At 31.7% G+C, this 22,874-nt stretch overlaps 2 protein-coding genes across 2 annotated transcripts; both read left to right on the forward strand.

Annotated features, from left to right (window-relative positions):
- The first annotated feature begins 8,489 nt into the window (after window positions 1–8,489).
- LOC127795303 (ethylene-responsive transcription factor WIN1-like) lies at window positions 8,490–9,328 on the forward strand. Its single transcript, XM_052326902.1, has 2 exons — window positions 8,490–8,641; window positions 8,718–9,328. Exons 1-2 carry the CDS (start codon window positions 8,562–8,564, stop codon window positions 9,196–9,198), a joined length of 561 nt encoding a protein of 186 aa, XP_052182862.1. The 5' UTR covers window positions 8,490–8,561; the 3' UTR covers window positions 9,199–9,328.
- A 10,340-nt stretch (window positions 9,329–19,668) lies between these two features.
- Window positions 19,669–20,756, forward strand: LOC127795301 (ethylene-responsive transcription factor WIN1-like). The gene is made up of 2 exons (XM_052326901.1): window positions 19,669–19,891; window positions 19,982–20,756. Exons 1-2 carry the CDS (start codon window positions 19,812–19,814, stop codon window positions 20,493–20,495), a joined length of 594 nt encoding a protein of 197 aa, XP_052182861.1. The 5' UTR covers window positions 19,669–19,811; the 3' UTR covers window positions 20,496–20,756.
- The last annotated feature ends 2,118 nt before the right edge of the window (window positions 20,757–22,874 follow it).

Below are 22,874 nucleotides of genomic sequence, written 5' to 3' on the forward strand. Positions count from 1 at the left end.
AGAGATACATGCATCTTTTGTTTCTCCATGTTCATCGTATTAGATTAGGGGGAGTCCAAAATTGCATATTTGCTGGTAGAATACCAATGAGTTCCTTCTATGTGTTATCATTGTCATGGGTTTGGCCATAGCTTTTTTGGTTAGCCTAAGATTCCTCGCTCGGCCCAAGATGAGACATGCAATTCTCAAAAGGATAAGGCTACTCTTGCTAATTATAAGGGAAAAAGGGTTGAGGTTACTCAAAGAAAAAGAGGTTCCAACCTAGTCTACTACTCATATATAGGACATAACCTTCTCATGCATCCCTAATTATGATTACTAATGTGCATCTAAGGCCACTCCTTTTTAGTCAGCTAAGGTGCATTCGGCGATGGAGAATAGATTTTGTTCACTACTAGAGGAAAATATAGATATTCTTCTGCATGGGGAATTGACCCTCCCTATTGACAGAGAAGCTATGGATGGGGCAAAGATGGATATTGAAAATAAGGGTATGAAAGATTGTGTGGAGAATGAAAATTTCATATTAGACAAAACAAATAGGTCCAACTCAATGTATGTGCCTGTGAAATCCAAATCCTGATTGAAGAAAAAGAATGCCGTGGAGAAAGAGCAAAAAAAGGCTCTAGTACAACAAGTCTAGTTTTTATTGATCCAACTTGATGATCAAACTACTTTTCATATTTTCTATTCATATATTATAAGGTAATATTTGTGTTATCTTTGTTATTTTGTATCTTTCATTGGTTTGATTTTATTTTTTTTAATTGTTCAAGGGATGTTTTAGTGTAAATTATAGACACTTTCTTACTTTTTCTATTAATATAATTTACTTACCAAAAAAAAAAAAATCACCTGAATAAACACATACATTACTCTTTTTAAGAAAATAAAAATTCTCTTATTTAGGAGGGAAGGCAGCTTTGTGGGTACCCACATTGTCCAAAGCCACAGGAAGATAATAAAGAGGGAAATTAAAAAACAATTGGTTCCACTCAAATGTCTCCGAAGGACAAACAATTAAAAGCCATCATTAATTCAACATTTAGGGTACAATGGCCCCTTAGGACCATATACCATCAACACTATAGTCAATGCTCTACATTTTCATTGGTGGGCTGCTTTTCCATGTACTATTTTAGCAGGGTGATTGAGCTGCTGCCATTTTATCTCATCTGAAGCAATGTAAACAGGGTTTGATTTGGGACTAAGAGTTTAATTAAGGAATTTCCTGCAATACTAAACTTATGGTGGGATATACGCCAAGGTCTTTTATATTGATGTTCTGTATAATTACATGATCTGCATGATTTTGTGAGTTATTATAAATATTTAAAAATCCATTTAATTAGTACACTTTAAAGCACAATTAGAACTCAAGAGTAGTTGTTGCCAGATAAAGCTCCTGTAAGTGCCATTGAACCAGCTGATTTGGAAATTTGGACGAGTATTCCAGTAGACAATACGTACATGGAATTGGAAAATAACTAATTCACAAAACCACAGCCCACAGGGTTCGGGTGGGTTTAGAAACTCACCACATCTAATTGTTTTCTAGCTCACCCAACTAATGCCAAAGTATGAAATACTTCATTTGTATAATGTGAGATCATTTTAGCTGAGGCTAGCTTGAGGTTAATCACCCGGCCCCCACCACAAACATCAACAAACCAGCCAGTAATGCGATAATGTTTTGCTTTCTAATCGACATGTATATAAGCTACCAATTATAATAGGAACTGGTTTTCCATGTTTAAAATTTAACTACTGGTGATGTTTTAATATTCTTTTTATAAAATTGTTAGTATTGAAATAGTTAAAACTAAAATGTTTGATAGTATTATTAGAACTTTAACTGATGTTAAACATATTTTCGACCTTAAGAGAAATCTTATTTCCTTGAGTACTCTTAATTTAAATGAGTACAAATTCATTAATAAATGTGGCGTCATTAAGATCAGTAAAGGTGCTCTTGTTAGAATGAAAAATAAAAAATAGTATAGTAAATTATATGTTCTGTAAGGTTCTACTATTACAGGTAAAGCTAATATTACTATTTCTTCTTTATTAGAGATTTATATCACTCAATTGTGACACATGCGTTTTGGACATAAGAGTAAAATAGTTATGACTTAATTGAGCAAAAGAGGATTTCTAGAAGGATATATATAGTACTGAAAAATTAGAGTTCTTTGAGTATTATATCTTTGATAAGTAAAAACGAATCAAATTTAATAAAGGTATTCATAATACGAAAGAGACATTTATATCCATTTCGATCTCTATGGTCTTGCTAAAGTACCCTCTATAGGTACGTAGTGCCAAATATATGCTAACTTTTATTGATGACTTTTGTAAAAAAGTTTGGGTATTCTTTTTAAGCTGAAGGATGATGTTTTTTCTACTTTGAAACAGTGGAACACTACGATTGAAAAACAAATTGAAAGACATATTAAGCATCTCCACACACATAATGGTTTATAATTTTGTTGAAATGAATTTAACGATTTCTGCAAAAAAAGAATGAATTCTAAGCCATTTAACATTTCTAAGTATGCATGCCACTAGTGTAATTGAGCGAATGAATAGAAACTTGATGGAAAAGATACATTGTATGTTGTCTAATTCCAATTATCCTAAGTTATTTTGGCTGAGATTGCAAATATGACATGTTTTTTAGTTAATCAATCTCCTTCTTTTGTTATTGATAAAAAAACTCGTAAAAAGTATAGTTTGGTACTTCCACAAATTATTTTGATTTGAAAATTTTTAAATATTTTGCATTTGCCCACGTTGATGATGAAAAATTGGAACTAAGATCCAAACGGTGTGTCTTCCTTAATTAGTTATAAATCTAGTGTTAATGGTTATAAATTATGGGATCCATAAGTATCTAAAGTTGTAATTAGCAGAAATATTATTTTGGATTAATTTGTCATGTTTTGTGGTTTGTTTTCAGAAAAATCAAAGGTTACAAATCAACAAAATTCTAACATTTAGATGCAGCTTATAGTTTAGTAGCGTTTTGATATTCAAGTAGATTTTTTGAAATTGATAATAACCATATATCTAAGTTCTCGTATCAAATTAAGTCAAGTTTCAAATTAAGTCTAAAAAAAAATATTAATTTATCACAGTATTGCAAAAGATAGACTGAGAAAGAACATCAAACCCCCTCAAAGGAATGTTGAGGTTAATCTTATTGCCTATGCTTTGAGTGTGTCTAAAAATATCCACCGCAATGAGTACTATGTGAATTTAGTTGGTATTCCCTTTTGTGTGGATTTGATTGCTATTAATTAGAGAGATTAATTTTTTGTGATTTTACTAGAAAAAATAATTATGAATAATTTCATATTTAAACTTTGTGTCAAGGTAGAGATTATCATAATTGTGATCCAAAATTTAAATTCATAAGAGATTGTGACTTTTAATTTGACCATAATTAAAACTTTAAATTTGATTGTGATTAGAATTTATCTTCAATTGAAGAATTATCTTCTTGACTCACTTTTTTATTAAAATATAATTTTTTATATACATTTACATATAAGTATTAAGTCTATAAATAACTATCTTAAAAATTATTGTACTAATATAATTTTAGTAATATTTTATATTTTTTACTTGTAATTTTTCTTAATTTAAGTTTTTCACGTTAAATTTTCATATTTGTTTGTGTGTTTAATAGTGGATCCTAAATCCTAACATATATATATATATATATGTGCCTCCAAGTCAATATATATATTTTGCCTCGGTCGTTTTCATCTTGACGATGGATGATACTTCGTTTCCAGCATGCATGCATACTCATAATAACCATGTACCTTGCTGTTTTCCTAATTCATCATATCAGTACATTCGATTCCCACTCAACCAAATATAATTAAATTAAGCAAAAAAATTAATTACAACTATATATATATATGTATGTATACATGTTCTTGAAATTAAGAAGCGTATGTCAACAGGAAGGCCAGATAGGAGGAAAACGAAAAGAACAGTGAATCATTGAACAAGTACTGTATATATATATATATATATATATGGGCAATTGGATCGAAAGTGAACTTTCAACAACAAAAATGACCTCCTCTCCACCATTTATTGTCAAGTCTTTGCATGTTCTGGGATGGCCATTGGTGGCATATTGAGAGTGTCGGCCGATTCAGCTAACTTACAACGTAAGGAAAAAAAAAAAAAGCACCAGACAGACAGTTAGGCGAAGAAAACACAAAAACCAGAACAAGCAACTGTGCATGGCATGCCAAACCCAAATGCACCCACAAACAAAGACGACAGATCAGATCAGTTCTGACGTAAGCCAAAATGCAATGGAGGAAAACCAAGCAACCCCATATATATATATATATATATATATCATCAGAGGTAATTATTGCATATCTACAACACGTGTAGCTAGTCCTAGGGAGAGGGACGAATTCAGCCAATTTTTTTTTTTTTTTTTTTTTTGTTATTTAATAGGCTAAAGACACATCCATATTAATTCTTAAACTTCCTCTGTTTTATTATTTATGCTTGGGAAGATCTATTGTGTTCCTCAAATTACAATGAAAGACTTATATCTCTCAAATTAGGATTTTGGACCCATCAGGCACCACATCTTCCCCCAAGTACCACGTGTGAAACCACACACATTTAAGGAGAATAAGTGATGAAATGAGTCTCTCGAGCAGCTAAGACCCTGTCCTCTTTGTTATTTTTAATCTATTTTTAATTTTTAATTTTTTTAAATATTAAAAACACATTTATTTTGTTTTTTTAAAAAACTAATTTTTAAAAATAAAAAAAAATCATAAAGAAAACTAAAAATAACATTTTATTATTTTTGGTGTTTTTAACCAAAACTAACTAAAAACACAAAATGCGGAAAACACCACCCCCACCCCCTACCCCCTACCCTCAAACCCAATCGCAGAACCCATCATCTCTCTTTCTCTCTCTTTCTTCTCTTCTTGTTGCCGTCGACCTCGCCTATTATCACCATCGTTGTCGACTCCTCATTTTTCCTTTTTCATCCTACATCGTCAGCAGCCACATGGAATCGACAATGATGGCTTGATGATGTCGATTGTGTCTTGATGAGGCTTGGCAGACAACGACCATGGAGGAGCAAGCAAGTGATAATGGCTTGATGATCGTCGGTCGGCCAAGCAACATCCAAACGATGACCAACAGCCATGAAACCATAGGCCATGGTGGCTGGTGGCGACTGATTGCGTTTTTTACGTTTGGTCGAAAATTAAAAATAAGATCTATTAAAATCTAGCCATTAAATCTGGCTCATTTTTGTGTATATTAACCCTCTTAGTTTGGACTTTTTAATCGTAGGCTCTGATCATGTGAATCTCCGACTGGCTGTAGTTGTCGGGGTCGGAGAAGAAGCAAGTGCATGAGAGAATATAAAAGAAAAAGGAAAAAGAAAACAAAGAAAAATTTATTCTTAAATTTAGAAAATAAAATTATATATTTATTTTAAATTTTAAAAATATAGTATAGATATATTATAATTAAAAATATATATTGGGTATAGTATATTAGTATGTGTATTACACATATTATCTATAATAATATTTAATATAAAATGTTATATTAAAAAGAGTTGATTTTATTATTTAATAATCAAATTTCTTAAATAAAATATCACAAAATAACATTTTATAAAATTTTAAAACAAACACGTTGTCTAGAGAAATAGTTTTTTAGAATGATAAAAAGAACACATTTTTAAAAATCTCAAAACAAGCATTATTAACGCAAAATTAAAAATAAATTTAAAACTAAAAACTGAAAACTGAAATACAAAGAAAATATCACTTAAATTTTTGCAGATATATATATAACATATATATATTGTATTGGTATATAACAACCACTATATTTACTATATATATATATATTTTTTAATAATTGTGTATGATTTATTAATGATAAAATAATTATGTATAATTTATTAATATATATTATATTAATATAAAATTTTATCTATGTCACGTGTAGAATTTTGAATTTTGGGATTTGAGGGATGTAATAGATCTTAAATTGAAATTTGGAGAGCACAGTAAGTTCCAAGTTCAGGCACAAATAGATAAACGGACAAAATCAAGGGAAATTCATGTGTTTTTGGCCTATATTTAATATGATCTATAGGAAGATCTCCGTGCATCGAAATTAGGGGGAAACTAGGAAGACGCAATTTTAGTCGCTTTATATCAACTCTACTATAGTTGATTGCTCCTATCATATAAGCAGGAAGCAAAAGAATAGCCTCACGGGCGTAATACAGTTTGTTCTTAAGTAACAGATTGTACTTAAGGATGCAGGTTCAAATCATAACAGTCGCAGTGTAGGAATTTCACCCTCCTGTAGAGGTGGCTTTTTGTGGGTACCATATACTATGCCTCCTACCCGATATGCTGCTATATATCGTGATTAACTCCTCCCACGTGCGTAAAGTAATGTGGAAGTCCTTAAGACGAGAGACTTCACCTTTTACACCCAAGGAAGCAAAAGAATAATAAGAGAGAGGGAGAGAGACCTAATCTATTTAAGCTCAAGACCATAACTCATCAACTCCATCATCTACTATTTATAAGTTACAACACCATTAACATTATTTTCTATTATTGAACATATTAAAAAGTAAATATTTTAAAATTCTATAAAATATTATGTTGCTTATGCATTTAATTATGCTATATATATATTGCTATATATATATATAAGTTACGAATGTATAAAAGTTAAGTGTATATTGATATATCAAAGTGTTGTTACAAAGAAGACAAAAAAAAAAAATTAAGTAGTTCTAGTATTTGTTTTAAAGGAAGATAACAAAAATATGTTATAGGAAGAAATTTTATGTGTCTCTAAAACATTTTTTTTTTTTGTAGAGGATGCAAACATTAAGAGCCTCTAATAAATATGTAATAGAAGCAAATAACAAACTTATAATTAGAGGCAAAAATTTTATTGTATCTAAAAAATATGTTATATAAGAAAATTAATTAATTAGCTAGGTGCCTCTAATGGATATGTTGCTAAAGGCATACAACAAAGGTACGTATATTAAAGGCAAAAATTTTGAAGTCTCTAAAAAAATTGTTATAGAGGCAAAAAGAATTAAATGTTTTAAATAATTACGTTTTAAAGGCATATATATAATAAAGATAATTTTTTGATATGTCTCTAATGTACATTTAGAGGGGAAAAAAATTAAAGCCTTTAAAGACTATATATTTTTAGGTCAAAATAAAAATTTACCTCTAAAAAAATATCTTATAGAGGCAAAAAGGATTAAATGTCTCAAATAATTATATTTTAAACACAGATAATAGAGGTAATTTTCTAAAATGCTTCCAATGTAAATTTTTAAAGGCAGAAAAGATTAATGCATTTAGAAATATATACTTAAGACAAATTGCAAATGTGTCTAAAAATTGCCTCAAAAATAAAATTTGTTGTAGAGTGGCCTTTATTATTATTATTATTATTATTATTATTATTATTATTATTATTATTATTATTATTATTATTATTATTATTATTATTATTATTATTATTATGTTAAGTGTTGTCCACCATTTATGGTCTCTCGTGTTGTTGAGATCATCAGATAATTAGTTCTAGATTTTTGTTTGTAATTTTTCTTCAGTTTAAAATTGAGTAACTATATATATAGCACCAACTATGACATGTCAGACTTCTAAAGTTAGATAAAAAAAAGTGAAGAAAAACCAATATAATTACGAACAGAGAGAATTGAAAACTAAAATACATGTACGCGACTATATAATAATCTTTCCTTAATTTAGTGAAATTAAGACCTGTGATAATATATAATTGATTATATGTAATTTTTTTAATTTTTATGCTTTATTTAATTTGAGTGGATAGAGTCTAATTAGTTTAGTGATTTAAAATATTCATTTTGTCATTTATTTTAATCTAGAATACAATCTATCACGCATAGTGATCAAAAGTAAAAAATAAAATAAATTGAGCGTATGATAAAGATACATATATAGGAAAAGTGGACCTCAAAAGTGTTGTTAACCCAACCCAACAAATTAGATTTAAAAAAACATAATTATTTATAAAAATTGTTAATTTCTTGTTTTGTATTATAAACAATTTTTACGAATATTCACATTGTTTATTTTATTTTACTGTATTAAGAACTCTTTTAACAGTATTAATAACACCACTCAAAATAAAATGCAGAAAGAAATACTCCAAAATATTGCAGAAGGTGCAGGTGGAGCTGACAGGACACTGAATGTAGCTAGCTAGCTAGCTAGGTGGGTGGGTAGGGCTAAACCACATAAAACGTCCATAGATTTAATTAATTAATTATATGTGGAATTCATTACTTGGGACTTGTAGGGAAAGTTGTTTAATGCCCCTTAATTTATCAAACTCTATATATATATGGGACTTGTTATTTCTTCACCGATCCCCTTCTGCATCTATATATTCCCTTCTCCACTTCCCTTCTCTCTCTCTCTCTCTCTCTCTCTCTGTGAATTAGTTGAAGCATGGTACAATCAAAGAAGTTCAGGGGGGTCAGGCAGCGTCACTGGGGATCTTGGGTATCTGAAATTCGCCATCCTTTACTGTAAGCTCCTTAATTAACCAACTACTATCTACTCTCTCTCTCTCTAAACATATCTGCTTTGATCGGTGTGGCACAGAAAGAGAAGGATATGGCTAGGGACATTCGACACCGCCGAAGATGCAGCCAAAGCCTACGACCAAGCCTCCATTTTGATGAACGGCAGAAACGCCAAGACCAACTTCCCCGTAACACGCAATTCGGAAGGAAATCCAGAGACCGACGTCGAGAAGGCTTCCACGTCGTCAGTGGACTTATCGGAAGCCCTGCGTGCGAAGCTTCGAAAATGCGGCAAGGCTCCTTCGCCATCTCTGACATGTCTGAGGCTCGACACCGAGAATTCGCACATCGGAGTCTGGCAGAAACGGGCCGGGGCGTGCTCCGATTCGAGTTGGGTTATGACGGTCGAGCTGGAGAAGAAGATTCATGCTCGACCCGAAGAGGTGATGGGCCGGCAATCGTCGGAGTCGCCTCCAGCGGGTTCGGCATTGACGGTTGAGATGAGTGAAGAAGAGAGAGTTGCGCTTCAAATGATAGACGAGTTTCTGCAAAGTCCATAGGCCGGTGACGCACTACTGTAGTAGATGATGATGATGATGATGATCATATGAGATATATATATATATATATAGACTTGCACTACTTATCGCGATTATTATTGAAAGATTTGAATCCTATTATTTTAATAAAGGAAATTATCATAGTCTGTTGTCAAGGCTTACGTACCCTGCATGGGTAATAATAAGGGTCTCAATTATTTAATTAATAGCAAGACTGCATCCATAACTAAATAATTTACTATTATTATCGATTGTTTATCTTCTGCTAGTTTAAGTGGAGTAAAAAATATATCTATTAAAGCCACAAAGTGCCCGCTTTTATGGAAGTGGGGCAGAATTTTAGGATAATTATGTTTAAATTTACTCTTCATATATACTTTGGACAAAAAAAGATATATTTTCTTCTTATTTTAAAAGTGGACATTATAATTGTCTCATAATTCTCACCTTTAATTAAATTCACTTGAATAAACACATGCTGTCGCGCGCAGTAATACAGAGAAAAATAATAAAATAAAAATTAAAACAAATTTAAAGTAAAAAAATGATCGTGTTAGGCAAGGTATTTTCAGAAAATTATTTTTACTATACTAATTTTCCCTAGAAAGTGCAATGATTCATAAAAATTCTAATCTCAGGATATATATAATATCTAACTTAGAAATTAAAATTGAACTTTTTGATCTCTTCTACCACTAAAAATTCAAACCCGCCAATTGAAATCAATAAGAAAGTAGAGAAAGAAAACTACAATTATCAAAATAAGAAATAATAGTTATTTTTACTCATTATGCATCTCTTTTATCCAAATTAATCTATTTATAAACTATGAAATAGTGCTTGTCAATAAAAACAAAACTAAAGAACTCAATCTTTTGAAAGATCATATCATTTGAGAAACGACTTATTCTTTAAAAATATCACAACTCTTTAATATAAAAAATATATGATTTTAAAATTTAAAAATATATCTTTTTAAATTTAAATTAAAAGACATGTCTTTAGATTCCATAACTACAATTTTATTTAAATAAAGTAAATCAAAAAATAAATTATAATATATATGGTCAAATTATCAATGTTATTAATATATATTTATATATAACACATACATTACTCTTTTCTTTTAGAAAAAAAATCTCTTATTTAACAGGGAAGGCAGCTCTGTGGGTGCCCACATTGTCGAAAGCCACTGGAAGACAATAAAGAGGGAAATTAAACAACAATTGGTTCTACTCCAAAGTCATAATGTAGAGGACCGCATAAATAATTGAGGGATGGCCAATCAATTAAAACCTTAATTAATTCAACATTTAGGGCACAATGGCCCCTTAGGCCCCCAATACCATCAACACTAGAGTCAATGCTCCACATTTTCTTTGCTGGACTACTTTTCATGTACTTTTTGCAGAGCCATTGGGTTGGCTGACAACAATGTCAGCACGGTTTGGGACTGGACGGCTTAACTCAGGATTTTGCTTTGCCAAACTTACGCGTTACGCCCGGGTCCCTAGCGAAATTCTATTTCTACCCATAATTTTTGTTTTTCGTAACTCATTTTTAATATCCTTAAAATATCTTCAAATAAAAATTCATATTTACTTTTGATTTAAATCGTTGACAATCAATCACTTACCATTACTCCTCAAGCACGTACACCCACTTTCTCACCCACCATCATCATAGTCATTTTATTCTATTATTCAAATAACAACAGTTATAGTAGATCGATATAAGATAATAAAAAATTATTAATATTTTTAAAAATTAAAATAGTTTCTCAATATTATCAAATAACATGCATTTATATAATTAATTTTTAAAAATAACATAATTTATAACATCGATCACTAGTTAAATCACATAATTTACATACACGACAGATGAATTAAAAAAATAAATTAATTAAAAAATAAAAAATACCTTTGGGGGTGCCTTCAAGCCCTGAACCCTGAGGTTCGGGGCATCCCCCAACCCCTGAACCCCAAAATTGTCGAAGTGTCGAATCTTGGGGTTCGTGGCCTGGCGAATGCCCCGAACCTTGGGATTCGAATAATTTGGAGTTCCTTGAATCCCGGGATACGGGGCATCCCAAACTCCCGAATCCTAAAATTCAAGAGGTTCAAAGAACTCCGAATCCATGGATTTGGAGAAAATGAATTTCCCCAACCTTGAGATTCGGGAGAATTCAATTCTCCTCGACCCCAAAGTTCAGGAGAATATATATATATTTTATATATTATAATATGTATATATATAATAGTTTATGTAATATAATTTTATATAATTATAACTATACATATTATACATATAATATATATGTATATATATAGTTATAATATGTATATATATAATAAAATTTTAATTTTTTCATAAAATATAATTAATTATAATATTCCAAATACTATGAGAATGATTTCATATTACATAGCCATACATATATATGTTGTGTTTCTTTGGAATTTGTTGATTTAATTCATCCATAGTATGTAAATTATGTTATTAAACTAGTAATTAATATTATAAATTATGTTATTTTTAAATATAAATTATATAGATGCATGCTATTTGATAATATTGAAAAATTATTTTAATTTTTAAAAATATTAATAATTTTTTGATATCTTATATCCATTTAGCTATAGTTACTGCTATTTGAATAATAGAGTGAATTTATGCGCGTTGAGGTATCTTTTGAGGGATGGGTGTTTGGAGGGTATATTTAAAATATGGATGGTTGTAAAAAAAAATTACTCTGGTTGTAAATAGTAAAAATTAAAATTTTACTTACGCTGATTACGAAGAGTAAAAATTATAGTTGCAAATAGAAATTCCCATTTCGATCCCTACATATTTTTGTGTAATTATATATTTGTTTTTAATCTTTTTGTTTTTATGCCATGCAAGGAAAAAGAGGCAAAAGTTTGACATGTTCAAGTTGGCTTTTTTTTTTTTTCAAAACATATTTATTGTTTTCAGTTTTGAGAGCCAAAAAGACCCTAATAATTAGATGCCCTAGTCATGTTTTAATGCTAACTTGCTTGCACTTCAATGGGGTAAAATTAATAAGAAGTCGAACTTTTAAAGTTGTAATTATTTATTTCTTGAACTTTAAATTATAATTAGTTACTCATTAAACTTTACTCAAGGTCAATCATCCATCATTTGTTATAATTCCTTCAGTTATTACAAACAGAAAATGCTAACAGAATCTGACATGACTAACGGAATCTGACGTGACAAAAATAAATTTAACATATACTCACTAAACTTTAAAAATGTAACTATTTACTCACTGAACTTTGCTCAATGCCAATCATCCATCACCCCGTTACATCACCGTCTGATCTTGAAACATATTAAAAGATTTTTGTATGAATTTGAGATCATTTACTTCTTAAACCAAAAGTCAAAAACTAAACTAATAATTCAAATTAAAAAAGCTATTGATGCAAACTAAAAATAAAAAATGTTTGCTTAGATATTTTTTACCTTCGTTACAAATAATGAAATTCAAAATATTCAATAATGAGACCAAGAGCAAAAAACTGGAGGTATGTCAGACACCGAATATGACCAATTTGGTCACTCACTGAAAGTATGCCAGTCATCAGATATTGTTGCACCTACAATTATGTATTATATCAAATTGGCATAGATGTAATGAGTGAACTTGGTGACCACTGATTAGGATTGAGTTTTTGTTTTCTTAAGATGGTCATAGAGTCACATTGTTTGGATGGGTAAGTGTTTTGTTTGAGGCGATGATGGATTAAAGATTGTTGGTTTTTGGCATGGAAGAAATACAATTTTTGTAATCAATTTTTGGCTCTTAGTCTCATTATTAAATACATTTTTAGTGAATTTCGTTGTTCATAATAGAGGTAAAAAAAATCTAAACAAACATTTTTTTTTACTTTTGGTTTACATCAGTAGTTTTTTTTAATTTGAATCATTAATTTAATTTTTGGTTTTTAGTTTGAGAAGTAGGTGATCTCAAATGCATACAAAAGTCTTTTAATATGTTTCAAGATTAGACGGTGATGTAACGGGGTGATAGATGATTGATATTAAACAAAATTTAGTGAGTAAATAACTATATTTTTAAAGTTCAGTGAATGTATATTAAATTAATTTTTGACACGTTAGATTTCGTTAGCATTTTTCGTTTGTAATAGCTGACGGAGTTATAACGAGTGATAAATGGTTGACGTTGAGTAAAATTTCATAAGTAATTGATTATAATTTAAAGTTCAATGAATAAATAATTATAATTTTAAAGTTCAATGTTTATTAATTTTACCCCACTTTAATATGTAATGTAAGAGTTAATGTGGGATTAGATGGAAAAAATACAAATGAAGAGATGGGTGTGTTTTGTACTGAAAAACGATGGATGCATGAACGAACAAGAGGCCATCTTGATTTGTAAGCTCCACGTGGATCAACAATAATCATCTCAGATTCCTCAGATTTATTGAACATTAATTAATCAGGACAACTCATACGGGTCCCCCGTGTGATGGTCATTAATTTGCACAGAATTAGAAGAAGCAAAGAAATCATATTTGCAGAAGAAAATAATAATAATAATAATAATAAAAACATGATATTTGAGTGCTTTCGAATAATTACTTTTCAGACGATTTTATTTTTATAAAAATATAGTTATTATTTAAATTACTCAAGGTTGAATTTGAATTACTCAAACTCGTTAAAATTTTAAACAAATATATAAATATGAGATTTTTATAGCCAGAGCTAGTTATTACACCTTGGTACAAGTAGTTGTGCTGTGGGGTAGTGGGGGTAGATGAAACAGCTAGCAGAGCGGCAGTGGAGTGGAGTGGAGTGTGGACTGGATTGGAAGCACGTTGGCGCCATCTCCTCCTCTCCCTCCTCTTTGGGGTAAAAGGTGTAATCTATCGCTTTAAGCTCTTGGCACATTGTCCTATGTATATAGGAAAGGTTAATCATGATAGCACATCAAATAAAAAACATAATGTATGGTGTCCACAAGAAATCATCTCACAAGAAAGTGAAACTCTCATACTACGATTGTCATGACTCGACCTTGTATTCTTGAGTGTAATTTGTTATTTGAGAATCAACCGTGTTACGCCCGTAGGATTAATGTGTCGTCGGGGTAATGTAAAGAGTGGAAATTTTTGTTTTGTTGTACATATATAGTGGAGGAAAGATATAACTTATAATACGAAAAATATACTGTATATGACAAAGTCACTTTGTATAAAAAAAAATTCTATCTTATATAAAAAGTGTCGATGTATTTAAATATGGGTATTGGATGTATTTTCCAAAAATTAAGAGTATTTAACATAAATTACTCTCCCACTGCCACACACACACAGTAGTAGCAGCGGTCGTCCTCCTCCTCGTCGTCGTCTAGGGGAGGGGAGGAGTGATGCATAATCGCCATACCGTATTCGCATTTCGTACGTACGCCCAAACCCATGCATGTGTGTCCAATTCTGTTCGTTCACGCAGGGGCAGAGGGGCCGTACATCACCTTGTCTTAATTTTTTCTACCTCTTATGAGGCCCTGCCTGCCTTGCTTATCCCTCAAGCTCAACCACGCCTTCTTTGTATATTTTTTTTGCATAGCATACAGATACTATATATATATATATATATATTTAATTCATACAGTACGTGTGATAGAGAGTTGAGAAAGACAATTACAAAATCAACTTTATTAAATGCTATATATTATTTATAGACTCTCTCATATAACCTCCTTTATAGTGGCGGAGGAATAAAAATTAAATAGTAAAAAAAAATTAAAATAACATACTCAAAAATGTATTGAGAGTCACCAACAACCATTATGGTTAGTGGTTTTCGGCGATCAAAGACAATTACTCGACACCCTTATTTTCATCGACCAACATATTCAAAAATTAACAGAATTCAATGACTAAATTTTCATAAATTTAAGTTTAAACTTTTGGTCAAACTCAACAAGCGCATAAATGCACTGGCAGTTGCAACCAACCACCATGGCCGGTGGTATCCGACGATCAGAGACAACTACTCGATACCCTTATCCCCATCGACCCATATACCAAAAAACCAGCTGGATCTAACCACCGAATCTCTATAAATTTAATCGTAAACTTTCATTGAAAATACGATGGTTTCTAATGAAAATATAGTTGGATCGAAGATTAGAGGCCATTGCTGGGGTAGATGCATGCTAGTGTTGTATTGGCCACGAAGTGCATCCGATCCGTGGTCGAGAAGCTGTCGAAAATGTCAAATATTATCACCGACGATAGTGAGAGAGATGAAGCCGGTAGGAGTGTTTAATTTTTGGGCATATGGAAGAGACGTGATGGGAGAGAGAGAGAGAGAGAGAGAGAATGTGAGGTAGAGGAGATGCCATGGAAATTAGGGTGTCCGAGTAGGTGAGAGAGAAAATCATGGATTGATAGAATTTTTTTTTTAAAAAAAATAATCCATTATGTACAATAGCATTTCCCAAAAATTCAAGGCGGGCAATGGCTCACCTTTGGCCATATGTAGCTCCGCCTCTACTCTTTTTCGTGTCTTGTTTTTATCATGGGCACGTGCTACATGTGCCTGTGTATGTATGGATGTGATGGTATGGTTATGACTATAATGATTATCTTATGACCAAAAGTATTTGTATGTCATTGAATTTTTTTTTTTTTTTTTTGTGAAATCTTAAATTTTTTATGGCTTCAAATATGTTCTTAAACTTAGATCAAAAACATATTTATGCCTTTAAGGTTTTCGTGGTCCTAAATATGTTTTTGAACTGTGCAAAATCACTCATTTAAACACTTAGCTAGCAAGTGATACACACACGTACTAACATAGCAATTTTTTAATTTTTCCTCAACTCTCTCTATCTCTCTAACTACATATCATTTCTTTTTGACGTCTTCTACGTCTTTTTCGATTGGCCTACTTAGGCTAGTTAAGTTATATGGGTTACTGATGTGCCTGTGTCGATAATTACCCTGTTGTTTGGGAAGATTAAAAATGGGGCTAGTCTAGAAATAACATTGTTTGCAAGAGATACAACTGAAGAAGATGTAACTAGAGGAGATGTAGAAGATGTCAAAGATAGAGGAGACACAACTAGATAGAGAGAGAGAGATGGAGTTAAGGAGACATCGAAGAGAGAAGTAGAGTTAAGAAGATGTTATCGAAAAGAGAGAGGGGGAGCTGAGGAGACACCGAAGAGAGAAGATATGCCTAAGAGAAAGAGTTAACGAGACACTAAAAAATTGTCACGTCAGAGTACATGTGTATCAATTGATGGCCAGATATGATTTGGAACTATGTAAAATTTAAAATTTTATAATAAAAAATTCAAAAGCATAAATATGTTTTTGATCTAAATTTAGAAACACATTTAAACTCATAAAAATTTTAAAAATTTATAAAAAAAATTACAAAAATTTAAGAGCATAAATATGTTGTGAGCCATAATCTTATACTTACAATTGGATGTTAGTATTAGTGAGTCTAGTTCGTTAGGGATTTCACTGCCAACATATTGTGGCCTAGTAGAGTTAGTGCCAATGAAATTTGCCAGTATATCAAGGACCAACTAGTGATGGGTTTTAACTGGAGGAGACACGTCAGCTATACATATGTGGTCAAGTGATTCATATGTGGTCAGTTGTCTTTTCAATTTTCAAAGGAGCCAAGAAAGGCATTTTTGGCCTTTCCTGAAAAAAGAAAAAAAAAAAAAGAAGTGAGAGAGAACAGAATATTTTGGAAAATTTATGTAAAGAGGGCACCCAAAGCCAAAGGCACATCCCATGGCCTATTACCAAAATCAAACATTTGAGAAGGTTCTACCAATTCTATTGCAATTTCCAATTGTGGAAACTGGAAAGGCTTCTGTCTCATTACAAGCAAATGGAAAATTAGGATATACTTTGTGGATTCCCCATATTTTATTAGAATTTGGTCACATTTTAGTATTTTATAATAATTTTAATCACAAGCAATCAACTATATATTCTACTAGATTCAAAATTCGAGAAAATAAAAAAAAAAAAAAACAATTCAAGAAGTGAAGTGATCCGACAGCTACGGATTGGGTTGTCGAGGTCACATAATTTCTATGACAAGCATTTCTTTTTCTTTCACCTTTTTATACAAAAATGAGAAATCAATTTAAGATAACACCACTTTGTTGAGATCGAGCTCAATTAGATGAGGTTGATAAATGATAAATGTTGCATTTTTTGTGGTTGAAAATCATATAAACTACTTGTATTAACATAATAATAAAATTAATTATATTTATCAATTGAAATTTGATATTAAATTAAATTGACTAGATTAAATTTAATTATCCTACGATTTAGATTTAATCTCAATTGGTTTAGATTTAGCTTTATTTAGTGAAAAAAAAAAACATTGGAAGAAATCAATATATATATCGGGTTGAAGCAGATGATCAGTAAATGATCTATTATTGTCTGCCTCGGAGTGGCATATTACTTTACCATAAAAAACAAAACTAGGTATGCCGCCTGTCACTGTTTTGCTTGCTGTTCCCACACCCTCAAGGACGAGGATACTTCATTTTCAGCCCCATATACGGCCAATGATACCGTCTCATGTTACTTCTCTGCTGCAATGCAACCATGTGCTCGTTGCTTTCCTTGCCAATATATATTATTATATATATATATCATCACCCTTAATTTGATGAGTTACTTTCTGGGTTGTTGTCGTGCATTATATATATATATATATCATTGTTGTTAAAATCCCAATTTTATGCGTACGATTTTACGATTCGAAGACTCCCAAACGATTCAAATCCCATGTAAAATCTAATTTGGGATAAAATCCTATAAAATCTCGATTTTACATGTACGATTTTACGATTTTACGTTTCAGATATCCTCAAACGATTTTACGATTCAAAGACCTTCATTGATTTAAGTTGTAATTTAGAGGATGCTTCCAACGTCTCAATGTCACATAGCATCTGACATTGGAACTTATGCAATGAATTGTTATATTTTGCCTCTAAATTGGAACTTGATTTAACATTGATTGCATAAGTTTCAATGTCACATAGCATCTAACATTAATTGCATAAGTTCCAATTTACTTGATTTAAATTATAATTTTTACTTGATTTAACATTAATTGCATAAGTAAATCAAGACAAACAAGTAATTAATTAATGGACCACCCAACTCCAAATCGGGATATTACTTGATTTAATCAATGTTAAATCAAGAAAAAATTGCAATCTAAATCTAATGGAAGACGTTGGAAGCATTCTCTAAAGAATTTTAAACTATATTTTACCTCTAAATTACCTATATTTTGCCTTTAAATTACCTATACCAATCTACTAATTTTTGAGCTATATTTTGGAAATATCATCTTTTGAATTATAATAAGGAATAATTAGGTTATTAAATAATATTAATTCATTTTCTACAAAATTATGTTATTATAAACATATATTTATAAAAATTAAAGGGTATTTTTAATTATCTCTAAAATCTTACGATTTTACGATATGATTTTATGGACCCTTTGTCGATCTCACTTAAAATCTCGATTTTAACAACCTTAATATATATGCCCTAATCATCGATCATCATCCTATAATATGCCAATATAAGTACGGGGAACAATTAGTTATCTGTCAAACAAGTTAATAATTATATAAAATTAAGTGGATAGTTACGTTGTCCGTCTCGAACGACTGGCAAAATGAGAGGGGGGCGTGGCCCCCCGCCCCCGGCAACAGATCCATCATATATATTGCATGCAGCATTAGTTGTGGAGGTACGTACACTGATATGGTTGAGAGCTTAAGAAGCAAGAAACGAGAAAAACAAATAGGATGGATAATAATAACTTGTGTGATTATATATTGCACAAGTAGTACGTATTAGCTTGCTAGCGGAGTTTGGCTCCAAAATGAACTTTCAACAACAAAATGACCTGTTCTCCACCATCTATCTATTCATGTTTTGCAAAATTAAATAATTAAAATTATGAATAGATATAAAACACATCATGAAGCTAATTAATGTTAGTGAGATTAAGTCTCGTAACAATAACAAGATAATTTTTTTTTTCAATTTATATGCTTTATTTAATTTAAAACTAAAAGGCCTAATTATAATAATATAGTAACATATATATATATTCTTTCTGTTCCTTACTATGATCTAGCTAGAACCCGATCTGTAGAAAGTAACTTGAGCAGGATGAAAGTGGTGAAGACGACAAGGCAAAAGTAGTATACGTGAGTACTGGGAAATATTACAAAAAAAAAAAAAAAAGATGTAGCTATAGCTAGGCTGACGGAAGAGTGACTTTAGGTAGGCCTAGACCACATAAAAAGTCCACAGATTTTTAATCGTGTGGAAGCCATAACCGGGGAGTTGTAGGTGAAGTTGTTTAATGCCCCCTATACCGTACAAATTTTAGTTCGTTGACGGGTGTTCTCTTCTCTTCCAAATCAATGCCTCCAGCCATTATAACTGAACTTTTGCTTCTCACCAGTCCCCTTCCATCTCTCTCTCTCTCTCTCTCTCTCTCTCTCTCTGTGTCTGTGAATTAGCTGAAGCATGGTACAATCAAAGAAGTTCAGGGGTGTCAGGCAGCGTCACTGGGGATCTTGGGTATCTGAAATTCGCCATCCATTACTGTAAGCTCCCTAATTAACTAACTACTATTTACTCTCTCTCTCTCTCTCTCTCTCTCTCTAAACATATCTGCTTTGATCGGTGTGTAACAGAAAGAGAAGGATATGGCTAGGGACATTCGACACCGCCGAAGATGCAGCCAGAGCCTACGACCAAGCCGCCATTTTGATGAACGGCAGAAACGCCAAGACCAACTTCCCCGTAACCCACAATTCGCAAGGAGATCTAGAGACCGACATCGAGAAGGCTTCCACGTCGTCGGCGGACTTATCGGAAGCCCTGCGTGCGAAGCTTCGAAAATGTGGCAAGGCTCCTTCGCCATCTCTGATGTGTCTGAGGCTCGACACCGAGAATTCGCACATCGGAGTCTGGCAGAAACGGGCCGGGGCGTGCTCGCATTCGAGTTGGGTTATGACGGTCGAGCTGGAGAAGAAGATTCATGCTCGAACCGAAGAGGTGATGGACCGGCAATCGTCGGAGTCGCCGGCAGAGGCATTAACGGGGCCTAATTTGAGGGCGGATATGGATGAAGAGGAGAGAGTTGCGCTCCAAATGATAGAAGAGCTCCTGCAAAATCCTAACAAGGCCGGTGATGTATCAATATAGTAGATGATGATTATGATGGTGGTGATGTATATATATATATATATACATACAGACTTCTACCAATCATGATTATATTAATATTCGGGTTAATTTGTGTTCTTGTTCCATATGATCTCCCACAGAGAGTTGGGAAATTTAGTTGAATCCAGTAAGTATGTGTAATTAATAAGTGATAAAGCGTTATATATATTGATGTAAGAACACATATTACTGTATGAAGTAATTATGGACTTCTAATTAGGAATTAATTCGTAAGGTTGTTTTTTTTTTTGGTAATTCCTTATGATTTCAGTTGTTTTGGAATATATGAATTGCCGGTTATTGAAGAGAAAAATGCAATAATAAGGAGAAACCAATTATTATCTTTTTCTTTTCATCTCTTTATATATTATGGAATTTGGCACTTTTTTTTTTTTTTTTGGTTAGTTATGAAGGTGGCAAGGCGGATACAGATTTTTGTAATTAGTTGGATGCCCCCAATAGGCAATATATAGTTCTCTCTACTATATATATGTATGTTTCGTTAATTTCTCTTGAACTCAATTAATTAGTAAAGATGAGAAATTCACTGAGACGTAGATAATATTATGTCTAATACTTACACAACTCAAACAAAAAATTTCATATTTAGTAACACAACTACCTATCATTAAACTATCACATTTACGCCACCAGTACTACTACTTTAGCACTAGCTGGAATTTACCACTGTTTTTTGGATTACGAGTCATTACTTGCATTCTCAGCCACTCTATCCTTAAAACTACACTGAGGAGGTAAATCGAGGTATGTGTCCAAATGATCAGGGTGATAGGCCTAAGTACCACTAATATCACTCTTAAGATCCTCCCCCAGAAGAAAGCATTCTGCTTCTCTCAAAAATCGAACTCACACTAAAAACTTTCAAATAAGCTTTTCAGCCTACTCCTTTACCACTTAACTATGACCCCAACGGAAATTTACCGCTGTTTTGCCTAGCAAACACGGCGTCCAGAGGGCAGCTCTTTTCCCATCAATCTTTTCTACACACACACACAAAATACTATTTAGACAAACTTTTTGACATTTTATGTTACATTCAATATTGTTGGTGAATTATCTTATACAAAGTTATTTATTATAAAAATATATATACAAACTATCAATTCTAAATGTCATATAAAGTATTAAAACTCTTTATATTTAAATAACATTTTTTTATATATATACATAAATGTTAGATGATCAAATGACATTATGTGTAATACTTAATGGTAATAAATTAAATATTTTTGTCGATATACATCACATTCTATATAATTAATTGAAGGGTACATAAAATATTAGTATGATGTATTGAAATAACATTTCCCGTAAATGCAGAGGTTATGGAAAAATTTAAAATTGTTGACAAGTCACGATTTTATCTTCCAGCTAATTAAGTTGCGGGAAGTACACATTAATTTCTGCTGTACGAGGATGCTTAGAAGACCAAATTAAAGAGTTGACTTTGTGAATGTTTAAAGGGTTCTTTCGTGTAATTTCAGAGTTTAGTACTCGACATATTTAAGAGTTCATTAATTAATTATTTAATGAAAGATTAATGCTCTTAGTGGCTCTGGAGAAGATGAAGTATGTGTTTCTCAAACATGGCAGGAAAACCTCTTAATTTTTAGAAATTGTTAGCACAAAGCAAGTCAGTATGTTTGTATAAAATCCTTGATCACTGTGATATAAATTAGGGATGATTGCTGTAAATTAGAAATTAAATGATTTTCTAATTCTTTATATATCGTCTTAATAGAATTAAAATTCAGTGAATTTTCTTTACCAAATTTTGTCATGGTACCATAAAAAACCAGTCTTTTATTGGATTGGGTTTATTACTAAAGGGTTGTGTCATTTTTAGTTAATCTGCATCTGTACAGCAAAATTCGAAATAAGACTTAAAAGGCCTCTTTTTTCCACCCTGCAGTCAGACCTCCTTCGGCTTTAATTTTGGAACTTCATTAAACGTAATGGCGGTCTCAATGGTAGCTTCAATCGGAGCCCAAGTTTCTTAATTGGTTACTTCGATTTTCATCTTATTTAGTCTTACGTTGTCGCTATATGGGTTGGAATATGAGATTGGGTCTTCCAAAATTGGGCCCTGTTCTGTATGTGGGTTTCAGTTAAAACCCATTAACCCAGCGTTCTAACTTGCCATTGAGATCAAGATGGGTCTCGGCTTCATGGGATTGAGAGGATTTATTTTCCATTTATGCGCAAAAGGTTGAAGAGGACAGCAAGTCAGCAACTTGGTTCAAACGACAGTTAGATTCAGAAGCTTGAATATTGTGGTTTTTAAATCTTTAGTTACAATCTTTAATCTGGGTGTTGATTTTCTTTCTTTGTTTCAAC

Source organism: Diospyros lotus, chromosome 2 (genome assembly GCF_014633365.1).
Source record: "Diospyros lotus cultivar Yz01 chromosome 2, ASM1463336v1, whole genome shotgun sequence".
Lineage (NCBI taxonomy): Eukaryota > Viridiplantae > Streptophyta > Magnoliopsida > Ericales > Ebenaceae > Diospyros > Diospyros lotus.

What these genes read in the sequence shown, in the direction of transcription:
- LOC127795303 (XM_052326902.1), top strand. Translation starts at nt 8,562, where the DNA reads ATGGTACAATCAAAGAAGTTCAGGGGGGTCAGGCAGCGTCACTGGGGA. An exon ending in GAAATTCGCCATCCTTTACT is followed by an intron (nt 8,642 to 8,717) that starts GTAAGCTCCTTA and finishes GGTGTGGCACAG; the next exon opens with AAAGAGAAGGATATGGCTAG.
- LOC127795301 (XM_052326901.1), top strand. Translation starts at nt 19,812, where the DNA reads ATGGTACAATCAAAGAAGTTCAGGGGTGTCAGGCAGCGTCACTGGGGA. An exon ending in GAAATTCGCCATCCATTACT is followed by an intron (nt 19,892 to 19,981) that starts GTAAGCTCCCTA and finishes GGTGTGTAACAG; the next exon opens with AAAGAGAAGGATATGGCTAG.